Here is a 14,988-nt window from a genome sequence, read left to right as displayed (position 1 = left end):
GTATTTTATTCGAGCAGCGCGAGTATGTGAAGAGTACTGTATGGACCAACACACCTGGCACAGACTTGTATTTGAGCAGGAAGGGTGTGTGAAGCTGTGAGCAGTAGTGTACGGACCGACACACCTGGCACAGTATTTTATTCGAGCAGCAAGAGTACGTGAAGAATACTGTATGGACCAACACACCTGGCACAGTCTTGCATTCGAGCATTAAGAGTGTGTGAAGCTGTGAACCGTAGTAGTGTATGGACCGACACATGTGACACAGTCTTGTATTTGAGAAGGAAAAGCGTGTGGAGCTGTGAACAGTACTGTATGGACCGACACACCTGGCACAGTCTTGCATTCAAGCATTAAGGGTGTGTGAAGCTGTGAACAGTACTGTATGGACCGACACACATGACACAGTTTTGTATTTGAGCAGGAAGGGTGTGTGAAGCTGTGAACAGTAGTGTATGGACCGACACACCTGGCACAGTCTTGCATTCAAGCATTAAGGGTGTGTGAAGCTGTGAACAGTACTGTATGGACCGACACACCTGGCACAGTCTTGCATTCAAGCATTAAGGGTGTGTGAAGCTGTGAACAGTACTGTATGGACCGACACACATGACACAGTTTTGTATTTGAGCAGGAAGGGTGTGTGAAGCTGTGAGCAGTAGTGTACGGACCGACACACCTGGCACAGTATTTTATTCGAGCAGCAAGAGTACATGAAGAATAATGTATGGACCAACACACCTGGCACAGTCTTGCATTCGAGCATTAAGGGTTTGTGAAGCTGTGAACCGTAGTAGTGTATGGACCGACACACGTGACACAGTCTTGCATTCAAGCATTAAGGGTGTGTGAAGCTGTGAACAGTACTGTATGGACCGACACACCTGGCACAGTCTTGCATTCAAGCATTAAGGGTGTGTGAAGCTGTGAACAGTAGTGTATGGACAGACACACCTGGCACAGTCTTGTATTTGAGCAGGAAGGGTGTGTGAAGCTGTGAGCAGTAGTGTATGGACAGACACACCTGGCACAGTCGTGCATTCGAGCATTAAGGGTGTGTGAAGCTGTGAACAAGTGTATGGACAGACACACCTGGCACAGTCTTGCATTCGAGCAAGAAGGGTGTGTGAAGCTGTTAACCGTAGTAGTGTATGGACAGACACACCTGGCACAGTCTTGCATTCGAGCATTAAGGGTGTGTGAAGCTGTGAACAAGTGTATGGACAGACACACCTGGCACAGTCTTGCATTCGAGCATTAAGGGAGTGTGAAGCTGTGAACAGTAGTGTTCGGACCGACACACCTGGCACAGTCTTGTATTTGAGATGGGGACGTGCGTGGTTGGAACTGTGGTCAGCGGTGTACAGGCCAGCACTCCTGGCACAAACACATTCTAGCAGGAAGGGCATGTGGAGCTGCGAACAGTGGTGTGTGGACAAACACTCATGACAAGTTACAATAGTGCCTTCTCACTTTGAGGGATATGTTACTATAATTCTTGCATAGAGCATAGCTACTTGTGAGGTTGCACGAGCTCTGTTAGAAGCAATACTGTTAATACTGGATGGAATGGTCTCTCCCACACTTGTGGCTGCTTCGTCATCAACTCATCTGTCCCACACGGATGGGATAAACCATCACGGTGGCCTCAGCCCTAAGGAGGGAGCTCAGAATACAGGATACTGGAATGGCATCGGATCCAACACAAAACTGCCTCAGTGTAAACCTGAAAGATGTACCTTGATTGAGAGGTCAGAGGTCAAAAACTGCTTGGATGAAAATTCGGACTAGTAGGTCTCACTCATCCTCTACTTCTTGGTGGGCCACCCTTGTGTGGCCCATCCTTAAGACCTCTGGCGTCTGCAACATCTCTCTCTCTATATATGCAATATAAGTTGGCCTAAGTCCTACATTCAAGTTGTGAGCTCACGACAGAGAACATACGGTGGATGCAGGACCCGTTTCGAGGAGAATGTTCGACTACAGATGAGTTCCTGCCATTGGGCGCATTGGGGCCTTTACCCCTAAAAGGTAGGGGGACAATAAACAGTTTAAAGGAGGAATACAACTTGCCCTAATTAAGGCCCAAGAATCCCTGGGGGCATATGGATTGGTGAAACGTGTTGGCACACTAAAAACTAGAGGGTGACTGAGACCTAATATTCTCAGCTTTTTAAACCTGCCCTGTGACCCTCTCATAAAAGGATATCCTTTCCGTTGACATGTTTGTGTCTTGGATCTGACGCCTTTATCATTCTAATGCATCGTGGGGGTCTTTCTCTCCCGGGTGCGGCCCCCTTGATGATGGGACAGGCTAGCTGCTGGAGCCACCAGTGTGGGTGACCCTTGGGTCCAGTGCTCGCAGGGTTGATGCCAACAGAGCCCATGTATCCCGGGAGGCACCAGCACACTCGGAATCTTGCCTGTGAGCCGGGTGGCAGCAGCACGACAGGCAGGCTCGAGCGGCGAACAGCAGGCAGATGTACAGCGCCTGCACTAAGCCTCATTTAGGCAGACCGAGGTAAGAGGCTGTAATAAGAAAGTGCATGCGGCCTGGCAATGCGTGCATGACACACCGCCCCTTCTGAGCTCCCTGTGCTAGGCCTGAGGCGCAGGCATGGGGTCGACCACGGACTGGTGTATGGATGTGACGCAGGCATGGAGTTGTGTATGTATCGGACGAATGCATAAAGGTTAAGCAATGAATTCTAAGCAGTGGATTTTATCTGACACAGGGTGGAGTTATGAACAATGGCCCGTGTGACAGGCATGCAGAGCAGGCATGGAACGTCGAGCAAAGACGTATGAAGAGTTAATTGTGTATTAGGCGGAGATGTCCGGCAGAGAGTTACGAGCAGTGAACTGTGCATGTTTAGGAGGCAGGCACTGAAAGCAGGCGGATGCGTCGGGCAGAGAGTTACAAGCAGTGAACTGTTGATATATGAGACAGGCACTGAAAGCAGGTGGGTGTGTCGAGCACGGAGTTACAAGCAGTGAACTGTTCATGTATACTAGCCAAGCACTGAAAGCAGGCGGGTGCGTTGGCAGAGAGTTACAAGCAGTGAATGAACTGTGTACACATTAGGGACAGACACTGAAAGCAGGCGAGTGCGTTGGGCATGGAGTTACAAGCAGTGAACTGTGCGTGTATACTAGACAGGCACTGAAAGCAGGCGGGAGCGTCGATCCCGGAGTTACAAGCAGTCAACTGTTGGTATATGAGACAGGCACTGAAAGCAGGCGGGAGCGTTGGTCGCGGAGTTACAAGCAGTGAACTGTAAATGTATATGAGACAGGCACTGAAAGCAGGCGGATGTGTCGAGCACAGAGTTACAAGCAGCAAACGGTGCATGTATACGAGACAGGCACTGAAAGCAGGCGGGTGTGTCGAGCACAGAGTTACAAGCAGCAAACGGTGCATGTATACGAGACAGGCACTGAAAGCAGGCGGGTTTGTCCAGCACGGAGTTACAAGCAGTGAATTGTGTACACATTAAGGGCAGGCAATGAAAGCAGGCGAGTGCGTTGGGCAAAGTTGCAATCAGTGAATGAACTGTGTACACATTAGGGACAGGCACTGAAAGCAGGCGGGTGTGTCGAGCACAGAGTTACAAGCAGTGAACTGTGCATGTATATGAGACAGGCACTGAAAGCAGGCGGGTTTGTCCAGCACGGAGTTACAATCAGTGAACTGTGTACACATTTAGGACAGGCACTGAAAGCAGGCGGGTGCGTTGGCAGAGAGTTACAAGCAGTGAATGAACTGTGTACACATTAGGGACAGACACTGAAAGCAGGCGGGAGCGTTGGTCGCGGAGTTACAAGCAGTGAATGAACTGTGTACACATTAGGGACAGGTACTGAAAGCAGGCGGGTGTGTCGAGCACAGAGTTACAATCAGTGAAATGTGTGCACATTAGGGACAGGCACTGAAAGCAGGCGGGTGTGTCGAGCACAGAGTTACAATCAGTGAAATTAGTGCACATTAGGGACAGGCACTGAAAGCAGGCGGGTGCGTTGGCAGAGTTACAAGCAGTGAATGAACTGTGTACACATTAGGGACAGGCACTGAAAGCAGGCGGGTGTGTCCAGCACAGAGTTACAATCAGTGAAATGTGTGCACATTAGGGACAGGCACTGAAAGCAGACTGGTGTGTCCAGCACAGAGTTACAAGCAGTGAAATGTGTGCACATTAGGGACAGGCACTGAAAGCAGGCGGGTGTGTCGAGCAGAGTTACAAGCAGTGAACTGTGCATGTATATGAGACAGGCACTGAAAGCAGGCGGGTGTGTCGAGCACAGAGTTACAAGCAGTGAACTGTGCATGTATATGAGACAGGCACTGAAAGCAGGCGGGTGTGTCGAGCACAGAGTTACAATCAGTGAACTGTGTACACATTAGGGACAGGTACTGAAAGCAGGCGGGTGTGTCGAGCACAGAGTTACAATCAGTAAAATGTGTGCACATTAGGGACAGGCACTGAAAGCAGGCGGATGTGTCGAGCACAGAGTTACAATCAGTGAAATGTGTGCACATTAGGGACAGGCACTGAAAGCAGGCGGGTGCGTTGGGCAGAGTTGCAAGCAGTGAATGAACTGTGTACACATTAGGGACAGGCACTGAAAGAAGGGGGTGCGTTGGACACGGAGTTACCAGTAGTGAACTGTGCATGTATATGAGACAGGCACTGAAAGCAGGCGGGTGTGTCCAGCACGGAGTTACAAGCAGTGAATTGTGTACACATTAGGGACAGGCACTGAAAGCAGGCGGGAGCGTTGGTCGCGGAGTTACAAGCAGTGAACTGTGCATGTATATGAGACAGGCACTGAAAGCAGGCGGGTTTGTCCAGCACGGAGTTACAATCAGTGAACTGTGTACACATTTAGGACAGGCACTGAAAGCAGGCGGGTGCGTTGGCAGAGAGTTACAAGCAGTGAATGAACTGTGTACACATTAGGGACAGACACTGAAAGCAGGCGGGAGCGTTGGTCGCGGAGTTACAAGCAGTGAATGAACTGTGTACACATTAGGGACAGGTACTGAAAGCAGGCGGGTGTGTCGAGCACAGAGTTACAATCAGTGAAATGTGTGCACATTAGGGACAGGCACTGAAAGCAGGCGGGTGCGTTGGCAGAGTTACAAGCAGTGAATGAACTGTGTACACATTAGGGACAGGCACTGAAAGCAGACTGGTGTGTCCAGCACAGAGTTACAAGCAGTGAAATGTGTGCACATTAGGGAAAGGCACTGAAAGCAGGCGGGTGTGTCGAGCACAGAGTTACAAGCAGTGAACTGTGCATGTATATGAGACAGGCGGGTGTGTCCAGCACGGAGTTACAAGCAGTGAATTGTGTACACATTAGGGACAGGCACTGAAAGCAGGCGGGAGCGTTGGTCGCGGAGTTACAAGCAGTGAACTGTGCATGTATATGAGACAGGCACTGAAAGCAGGCGGGTTTGTCCAGCACGGAGTTACAATCAGTGAACTGTGTACACATTTAGGACAGGCACTGAAAGCAGGCGGGTGCGTTGGCAGAGAGTTACAAGCAGCGAATGAACTGTGTACACATTAGGGACAGACACTGAAAGCAGGCGGGAGCGTTGGTCGCGGAGTTTCAAGCAGTGAATGAACTGTGTACACATTAGGGACAGGTACTGAAAGCAGGCGGGTGTGTCGAGCACAGAGTTACAATCAGTGAAATTAGTGCACATTAGGGACAGGCACTGAAAGCAGGCGGGTGCGTTGGCAGAGTTACAAGCAGTGAATGAACTGTGTACACATTAGGGACAGGCACTGAAAGCAGGCGGGTGTGTCGAGCACAGAGTTACAATCAGTGAAATGTGCATGTATATGAGACAGGCAATGAAAGCAGGCGGGTGTGTCCAGCACGGAGTTACAAGCAGTGAATTGTGTACACATTAGGGACAGGCACTGAAAGCAGGCGGGAGCGTTGGTCGCGGAGTTACAAGCAGTGAACTGTGCATGTATATGAGACAGGCACTGAAAGCAGGCGGGTTTGTCCAGCACGGAGTTACAATCAGTGAACTGTGTACACATTTAGGACAGGCACTGAAAGCAGGCGGGTGCGTTGGCAGAGAGTTACAAGCAGCGAATGAACTGTGTACACATTAGGGACAGACACTGAAAGCAGGCGGGAGCGTTGGTCGCGGAGTTACAAGCAGTGAATGAACTGTGTACACATTAGGGACAGGTACTGAAAGCAGGCGGGTGTGTCGAGCACAGAGTTACAATCAGTGAAATTAGTGCACATTAGGGACAGGCACTGAAAGCAGGCGGGTGCGTTGGCAGAGTTACAAGCAGTGAATGAACTGTGTACACATTAGGGACAGGCACTGAAAGCAGGCGGGTGTGTCGAGCACAGAGTTACAATCAGTGAAATGTGCATGTATATGAGACAGGCACTGAAAGCAGGCGGGTGTGTCCAGCACGGAGTTACAAGCAGTGAATTGTGTACACATTAGGGACAGGCACTGAAAGCAGGCGGGAGCGTTGGTCGCGGAGTTACAAGCAGTGAACTGTGCATGTATATGAGACAGGCACTGAAAGCAGGCGGGTTTGTCCAGCACGGAGTTACAATCAGTGAACTGTGTACACATTTAGGACAGGCACTGAAAGCAGGCGGGTGCGTTGGCAGAGAGTTACAAGCAGCGAATGAACTGTGTACACATTAGGGACAGACACTGAAAGCAGGCGGGAGCGTTGGTCGCGGAGTTACAAGCAGTGAATGAACTGTGTACACATTAGGGACAGGTACTGAAAGCAGGCGGGTGTGTCGAGCACAGAGTTACAATCAGTGAAATTAGTGCACATTAGGGACAGGCACTGAAAGCAGGCGGGTGCGTTGGCAGAGTTACAAGCAGTGAATGAACTGTGTGCACATTAGGGACAGGCACTGAAAGCAGGCGGGTGTGTCGAGCACAGAGTTACAATCAGTGAAATGTGTGCACATTAGGGACAGGCACTGAAAGCAGGCGGGTGCGTTGGCAGAGTTACAAGCAGTGAATGAACTGTGTACACATTAGGGACAGGCACTGAAAGCAGACTGGTGTGTCTAGCACAGAGTTACAAGCAGTGAAATGTGTGCACATTAGGGACAGGCACTGAAAGCAGGCGGGAGCGTTGGTCGCGGAGTTACAAGCAGTGAACTGTGCATGTATATGAGACAGGCACTGAAGCAGGAGGGTTTGTCCAGCACGGAGTTACAAGCAGTGAATTGTGTACACATTAAGGGCAGGCAATGAAAGTAGGCGAGTGCGTTGGGCAGAGTTGCAAGCAGTGAATGAACTGTGTACACATTAGGGACAGGCACTGAAAGCAGGCGGGAGCGTCGGACACAGAACAGCAGCTCAGTCGCAGGCATGGCGAGTAAGCATAGTCAGCGGGGCTACCCGGAACAGGATTCCACAGTCAAGGCAGGGAGGAGGCAGAGAGCCGCGGACTGTGGCGCAGGGGGGGGGGGGGGTATTTGGAACACTCAGCGTGAAGGGAGCTCTGGGGTAAAGAGGCGGAGGGAACTATGGGGTAAAGAGGCAGACGGGGGGGGGGGGATTAGAACCCCCAGTGTGAAGGGAGCTGTGGGGTAAAGAGGCGGACGGGGGTATCTGGAACACCCAGTGTGAAGGGAGCTGTGGGGTAAAGAGGCGGACGGGGGGATGGAACCCCCAGTGTGATGGGAGCTCTGGGGTAAAGAGGCGGAGGGAACTATGGGGTAAAGAGGCAGACGGGGGCGGTGGGTGGGGGGGATTGAAACCCCCAGTGTGAAGGGAGCTCTGGGGTAAAGAGGCGGACGGGAGGATTGAAACACCCAGTGTGAAGGCTCAACGGACTTGAGACGCTGCGGTGCATTTCAGCAAACCCTTGAACACTTGATTGCAGTGAGGCATTGTTTACTGTGCTCAGACTCGGACCCCAAAAAGCAGTGCAAAGTTTAACTTTTTATTCAGGTTAAAAATTTAAACAAATAATCCTAACAGTTTACCCGGTGGTACACGATCTGCACAGACGGGAATACAAACACAATTTGGCAACGTCCTTTGTACATAGTGCTTATACTGAGAAGGCTTGCATGGCGAAGTGACCCAACTCCTTTTTACAACAAAAGGGGTTCACACTATCAAGATGTGACACGGTCCAACGATGGGCTTCACAAGACCAAACGATGCTGGTTTCATGACCTGACGTGAGCTGGGATGGAAAGTGTCACTTTGGACAGTCTGAGCGAACAGCAGGACCCCTTGGCTCCGAGCAGCGCCGCTTCCAAGGCCCCACCCCCGCCAGCAGGAGGCGCCACCCTGCGGTCCGGTCTCCCTCGCCGGGAGGTGCCAAGGCGCAGCGGCCGAGCTGAACGTCCCCGCTGCAAGGGAAGGACTCCGGTTCTACAGAAGGCTGTCGGTCGGTCTGTCCCCGCACCAGGAGCTGCTAGACACACAACCCCCGGCACATGTAAACTCCAGCGATGCCGCAGCGAGCCCGGCAGAGTGCGCCATCTCCAAACGGACCCAAGGACAGCGGGCCTCCCAGGGCGGCCAGTCCCGGCCTAGGATCGAAGCGTTACCCATCTGCTCCTCCCCTAGAACACAGTGGCGGAGAGGGGCAGCCCCCGGGCCACCCACAGCTGCCCCTCCCGCGCTGCCAGCGCCAACACTCACCAGAGAACAGCCGGAGTCCACGAAATGGGGGTTCCGTTTAGTCAAAATGAAGTCCATGGTCCGATGTTAAGAGGGCGGAGGGGGCTAGAAGGCCACGATGGGCCGCGTCCAGGCGCCCAGGCTGCCCAGCGCCTGCTTGGCGCACAGCAGCTGCTCGGCGTCGGCCTGCTGCTGCCGCACCAGCCCCGAGAAGCCCGAGCCGAAGATGGAGATGAGGCTGGAGATGGAGGGCTCGGAGCGGGCGCGCTTGCAGGGCGAGTCTGTGGGTGCTGGGGGAGCCTTGCGCTTGGCCGTGGAGTGGCAGCAGTCCTGGTGCAAGAGGCCGCCCTCCACCGTGGTCACCACGTGCGTGTCCAGGTCCAGCACCGTGGTGTGCGCGCAGTGCGAGAAGTCACAGTCCGGCGGCCCGGGGAGAGGCGCGTCCTGCGCGCCGGGCTCGGGGCTCAGCGCGGGCAGCTGCTCTGCGAACGGCCGCAGCCGGGCCTGGAGCTCCTGAGGGTGCTGGGCATGCACCAGGCGCTGCTGCATGTGCCCCCCTGGGTTGTGTGGGGGCTGGTGGCGGTGGGCACACATCCCGGGCGGATAGGACAGCTCCTCCACGGGGCCGTGCGGATGCTGAGCCTCGAGCGGCCCTTGGTGGTGGAGTGTCCGGCTGCACGGCCCCACTGCTTGCGGCATGGGTCGGTGGTCCTCTGCCGGGGTGGAGAGCAGACGTGTGCGGGCGCCCAGATCCGGGGCCGACAGCCGGAGGTGGAGGTTGTCCATGCGCTCGTGGAGCTTGAGCGCGCACGTACCATGGACCGGCTGCGGGCCCGGCTCCTCCGCCATGCGGGAGCAGGAACCGGGGTAGTGCGGTAGATGGAGCAGGTCCCCTCCCGGCTCATGGGGCTGCGATCTGCGAGCGCACAGCTGCGGGTGGCGAGTCTCTTCTCCCGGCTCTGTGGGCTCGGCCCTGCGGGCGCAGCGCGGTAGATGCAGAAAGGCTTCTTCGTGCTCCTGGGGCTGGGGTCTGCGGGCACACAGCCGCTGGAGAGGGGGCAGCTGCGGAGCCCTGCGGACGCACAGTCTCTGTGGGTGAAGGGGCACCTCGCCGAAGTCCTGGGCTCCGCACCTCGGCTCTTGGTGCAGGGATCGCAGGGCGTACATGCTCGGGTGGTGCGGCAGGGGCTGCGGGGCTTCTGCCGGCACTTGGAGGTGAGATCTGCTGGCGTACAAGCCGGGAAGATGTGGCAGCTCCTCCGCGGGCTCCTTGGCGTGCGCTCTGCGGACGCACAGCTCCGGGAGGTTCACCTCGTCTCCCGGTTCCTGGAGCTGGGACAGTCGGGCGCAGAGTTCCGGCAGGCTTGGCGTGTTCTCTGCCGACTGCTGGTGGGGGCCTCTGTGGCCGCAGGGGCGATAGGGCTGGTAGGGGTCCTCTGCGAACTTCAGGGCGCTGTAGGCACAAAGGTCCGGGAGATGCGGGCACTGGTGCGCGCCGTCCGCAGCCTCCCGCGGCTGGGGCCGGTGCGCGCAGTCTCCACGGGGGTGGTACACGTCCTCGCCGGGCTCCTGGCTGTGGGGTCTCAGGGCGCACAGGCGCGATGGGTAGGGTGGATGGAGCGGCTCCGGTGCCGGGGATCTGTGGGCGTAGAGCGCCAGGGAGTGCGGGGAGTAGTAGAGGTCCTCCTCCGCCTCCTGGCCGTGCGCTCCGGACAGCTCCATGTCGTCTTCCTCGTCCTCCTCCTCGTCGTCGTGCTGGGGCGGCAGCTCCTGGTGGGGCGCGTAGGGCAGCTGCGCGTAGCGCTGGCTCAGGTAGAGCTGGCGAGCGTTGCGCAGCACGTAGGACACCAGCAGGTTCTTGTGCAGCTTGATGCCGCCGCGCTGGCTGCGGGAGCTGTGGATCTTGCGCAGGGACAGGCTGATGAGGCTCTGCGCGTCCACCGCCGCGCCCTCCATGGCCGGGGGAAGCATGGCTGCGCTGCGGGCTGGCTAAGCTCTGCCTTTCGGGGCTCGATGGCTGCGAGCCTCGCACACACTTTTCGGCCTTGGCTGCCCAGCGTGGTCTTAAGTAAGCCGAGACGCTCCACGCCCCGCACCCTGCGCCAATCCACGGCCCGCACGGCCCTGACAGACAGCGCTCTGCCGCCCCCGGGGAGTCCAGAGACCAATCGGAAAAAGGCGGTTCCTTTGTGCTATTCAAATACCGAAAGAACCGGCAGCCACAGAAGCACCGTGACAGCTGAGCCCCGGGAGGGGAGCGCAGGGACGGGTGCACGGGGACCGCTGGGGGGAGGAGAGCTGCGCACCTGGAGGGGAGGCGGGGACTGCAGGGGCACTGAGGCACCCGGGGGAGGCAGGGGCACAGAGCACTGGCACCAGGAGGGGAGGCAGGGGCACAGAGCACTGGCACCAGGAGGGGAGGGCAGGGGCAATGAGCACTGGCACCAAGGGGGAGGCAGGGGCACAGAGCACTGGCACCAGGAGGGGAGGGTAGGGGCAATGAGCACTGGCACCAGGGGGGAGGCAGGGGCACAGAGCACTGGCACCAGGAGGGTAGGCAGGGGCACAGAGCACTGGCACCAGGAGGGGAGGGCAGGGGCAATGAGCACTGGCACCAGGAGGGGAGGGCAGGGGCAATGAGCACTGGCACCAGGAGGGGAGGGGAGGGGCAATGAGCACTGGCACCAGGAGGGGAGGGCAGGGGCAATGAGCACTGGCACCAGGAGGGGAGGGGAGGGGCAATGAGCACTGGCACCAGGAGGGGAGGCTGAGCACTGGCACCAGGAGGGGAGGCAGGGGCACAGAGCACTGGCACCAGGAGGGGAGGCAGGGGCAATGAGCACTGGCACCAGGGGGGAGGCAGGGGCACAGAGCACTGGCACCTGGAGGGGAGGCGGGGACTGCAGGGGCACTGAGGCACCCGGGGGAGGCAGGGGCACAGAGCACTGGCACCAGGAGGGGAGGCAGGGGCACAGAGCACTGGCACCTGGGGGGAGGGTAGGGGCAATGAGCACTGGCACCAGGAGGGGAGGCAGGGGCACAGAGCACTGGCACCAGGAGGGGAGGCAGGGGCACAGAGCACTGGCACCAGGAGGGGAGGCAGGGGCATAGAGCACTGGCACCTGGGGGGAGGGTAGGGGCAATGAGCACTGGCACCAGGAGGGGAGGGCAGGGGCACAGAGCACTGGCACCTGGGGGGAGGGCAGGGGCACAGATCACTGGCACCAGGAGGGGAGGCAGGGGCACAGAGCACTGGCACCAGGAGGGGAGGCAGGGGCACAGAGCACTGGCACCAGGAGGGGAGGCAGGGGCAATGAGCACTGGCACCAGGGGGGAGGCAGGGGCACAGAGCACTGGCACCAGGAGGGGAGGCGGGGACTGCAGGGGCACTGAGGCACCCGGGGGAGGGCAGGGGCAATGAGCACTGGCACCAGGAGGGGAGGCAGGGGCACAGAGCACTGGCACCTGGGGGGAGGGTAGGGGCAATGAGCACTGGCACCAGGAGGGGAGGGCAGGGGCACAGAGCACTGGCACCAGGAGGGGAGGGCAGGGGCAATGAGCACTGGCACCAGGAGGGGAGGGAGGGGCACAAAGCACTGGCACCAGGAGGGGAGGTAGGGGCAATGAGCACTGGCACCAGGAGGGGAGGGCAGGGGCACAGAGCACTGGCACCAGGAGGGGGGGCAGGGGCACAGAGCACTGCCACCAGGAGGGGAGGCAGGGGCACAGAGCACTGGCACCAGGAGGGGAGGGCAGGGGCACAGAACACTGGCACCTGGAGGGGAGGGCAGGGGCACAGAGCACTGGCACCAGGAGGGGGGGGGGCAGGGGCACAGAACACTGGCACCTGGAGGGAAGGCAGGGGCAATGAGCACTGGCACCAGGAGGGGAGGGGAGGGGCAATGAGCACTGACACCAGGAGGGGAGGGCAGGGGCACAGAGCACTGGCACCAGGAGGGGAGGGCAGGGGCACAGAACACTGGCACCTGGAGGGGAGGGCAGGGGCACAGAGCACTGGCACCAGGAGGGGAGGGTAGGGGCACAGAGCACTGGCACCAGGAGGGGAGGGGAGGGGCAATGAGCACTGGCACCAGGAGGGGAGGGCAGGGGCAATGAGCACTGGCACCAGGAGGGGAGGGGAGGGGCAATGAGCACTGGCACCAGGAGGTGAGGCAGGGGCACAGAGCACTGGCACCAGGAGGGGAGGGGAGGAAGGGGCACAGAGCACTGGCACCAGGAGGGGAGGGGAGGGGCAATGAGCACTGGCACCAGGAGGTGAGGCAGGGGCACAGAGCACTGGCACCAGGAGGGGAGGCAGGGGCACAGAGCACTGGCACCAGGAGGGGAGGGGAGGAAGGGGCACAGAGCACTGGCACCAGGAGGGGAGGGCAGGGGCACAGAACACTGGCACCTGGAGGGGAGGGCAGGGGCACAGAGCACTGGCACCTGGGGGGAGGGTAGGGGCACAGAGCACTGGCACCAGGAGGGGAGGGCAGGGGCACAGAGCACTGGCACCTGGGGGGAGGCAGGGGCACAGAGCACTGGCACCATGAGGGGAGGGCAGGGGCACAGAGCACTGGCACCAGGAGGGGAGGCAGGGGCACAGAGCACTGGCACATGGGGGGAGGGTAGGGGCAATGAGCACTGGCACCAGGAGGGGAGGCAGGGGCACAGAGCACTGGCACCTGGGGGGAGGGTAGGGGCACAGAGCACTGGCACCAGGAGGGGAGGGTAGGGGCACAGAGCACTGGCACCAGGAGGGGAGGCAGGGGCACAGAGCACTGGCACCAGGAGGGGAGGCAGGGGCACAGAGCACTGGCACCAGGAGGGGAGGGCAGGGGCAATGAGCACTGGCACCAGGAGGGGAGGGCAGGGGCAATGAGCACTGGCACCAGGAGGGGAGGGTAGGGGCAATGAGCACTGGCACCAGGAGGGGAGGGCAGGGGCAATGAGCACTGGCACCAGGAGGGGAGGGGAGGGGCAATGAGCACTGGCACCAGGAGGGGAGGCAGGGGCACAGAGCACTGGCACCAGGAGGGGAGGCAGGGGCACAGAGCACTGGCACCTGGGGGGAGGGCAGGGGCAATGAGCACTGGCACCAGGAGGGGAGGAAGGGGCACAGAGCACTGGCACCTGGGGGGAGGGCAGGGGCAATGAGCACTGGCACCAGGAGGGGAGGCAGGGGCACAGAGCACTGGCACCAGGAGGGGAGGGCAGGGGCAATGAGCACTGGCACCAGGAGGGGAGGGCAGGGGCAATGAGCACTGGCACCAGGAGGGGAGGGCAGGGGCAATGAGCACTGGCACCAGGAGGGGAGGGGCGGGGCACAGAGCACTGGCACCAGGAGGGGAGGGCAGGGGCAATGAGCACTGGCACCAGGAGGGGAGGGGAGGGGCACAGAGCACTGGCACCAGGAGGGGAGGCAGGGGCACAGAGCACTGGCACCAGGAGGGGAGGCAGGGGCACAGAGCACTGGCACCTGGGGGGAGGGCAGGGGCAATGAGCACTGGCACCAGGAGGGGAGCGCAGGAGCACTGATCGAGCATATCTGGAAGGAGCGCAAACGCACTGAGCGCCGGCACCTGGAGGGAGCGCAGGGGCACTTGGCACATGCGGCGAGGGTAGAGGGACTTGGCTCCAGGAAGGAGGACAGGGGCACTGGCAATTGGAGGGAGGGCAGGGGCAGTAAGTGCGCTCAAGTGGAGAGACTACAGGCGCACTGAGCGCGCATACTTGGAGGGAGGGCAGGGGCACTGAGTGCTGGCACTGGAGGGGAATATATGATTTTTCCACGATTACAAGTTCCACGCATGGCATTACCACGCGAATTTGACATCGCAAGTGGCTTTACCACGCTGGAATTTACAACGAAGGATTATACCACACGTAGAAACGTCTTACCTGCACGTCTTTCACCAGCAGCCCTTACTTCCATCCACCATGGAAACAAGCGTCAAAACACGTCTTCCAAAATAAAAAAAAGGACTGCTTTTTTGACGTACACTGCACGTCTTTGGGGGAGGCTCTTTCCTTTTACTTCAAAAATACTAAAGAGCATTTTTTTTAATTTATGTAACTCGCTCCATAATTGTTGTTATTTTTGGGGGCCCCAGCCCTCCCCCAACCCTCCCCCAGCACGACTGGACGGAATACCACGTCTCCCCCCAACCCACGCAGAACGTACTTGCGTGGTAAAGACGGTCGTGGAAGGCACCCACGTTGAAAAAACGTTTGCGTGGTAAGTGTACCGTGGTAAACGTTATGCGTGGGGATGCCTTCGTAGTAAATGATGTTTCCCACTGGCGGGAGTACAGGGGCACCGAAGGCGCGTATCTGGA

The 14,988-nt window shown here is 58.3% G+C and overlaps 1 protein-coding gene across 1 annotated transcript; it reads right to left on the bottom strand.

Moving 5' to 3' along the window:
- Positions 1 to 7,937: 7,937 nt before the first annotated feature.
- Positions 7,938 to 10,685, bottom strand: IER5L (immediate early response 5 like). The gene has a single exon (XM_086924846.1). It carries the CDS (start codon positions 10,619 to 10,621, stop codon positions 8,756 to 8,758), a length of 1,866 nt encoding a protein of 621 aa, XP_086780972.1. The 5' UTR covers positions 10,622 to 10,685; the 3' UTR covers positions 7,938 to 8,755.
- Positions 10,686 to 14,988: the final 4,303 nt, after the last annotated feature.

The sequence above is a fragment of the Lissotriton vulgaris genome, chromosome 5 (assembly GCF_964263255.1).
Source record: "Lissotriton vulgaris chromosome 5, aLisVul1.2, whole genome shotgun sequence".
NCBI classification, from domain to species: Eukaryota; Metazoa; Chordata; class Amphibia; order Caudata; family Salamandridae; genus Lissotriton; species Lissotriton vulgaris.
The sequence above is the reverse complement of the archived record's forward strand: the minus strand, read 5'-3'. Positions and strand labels throughout refer to the sequence as shown.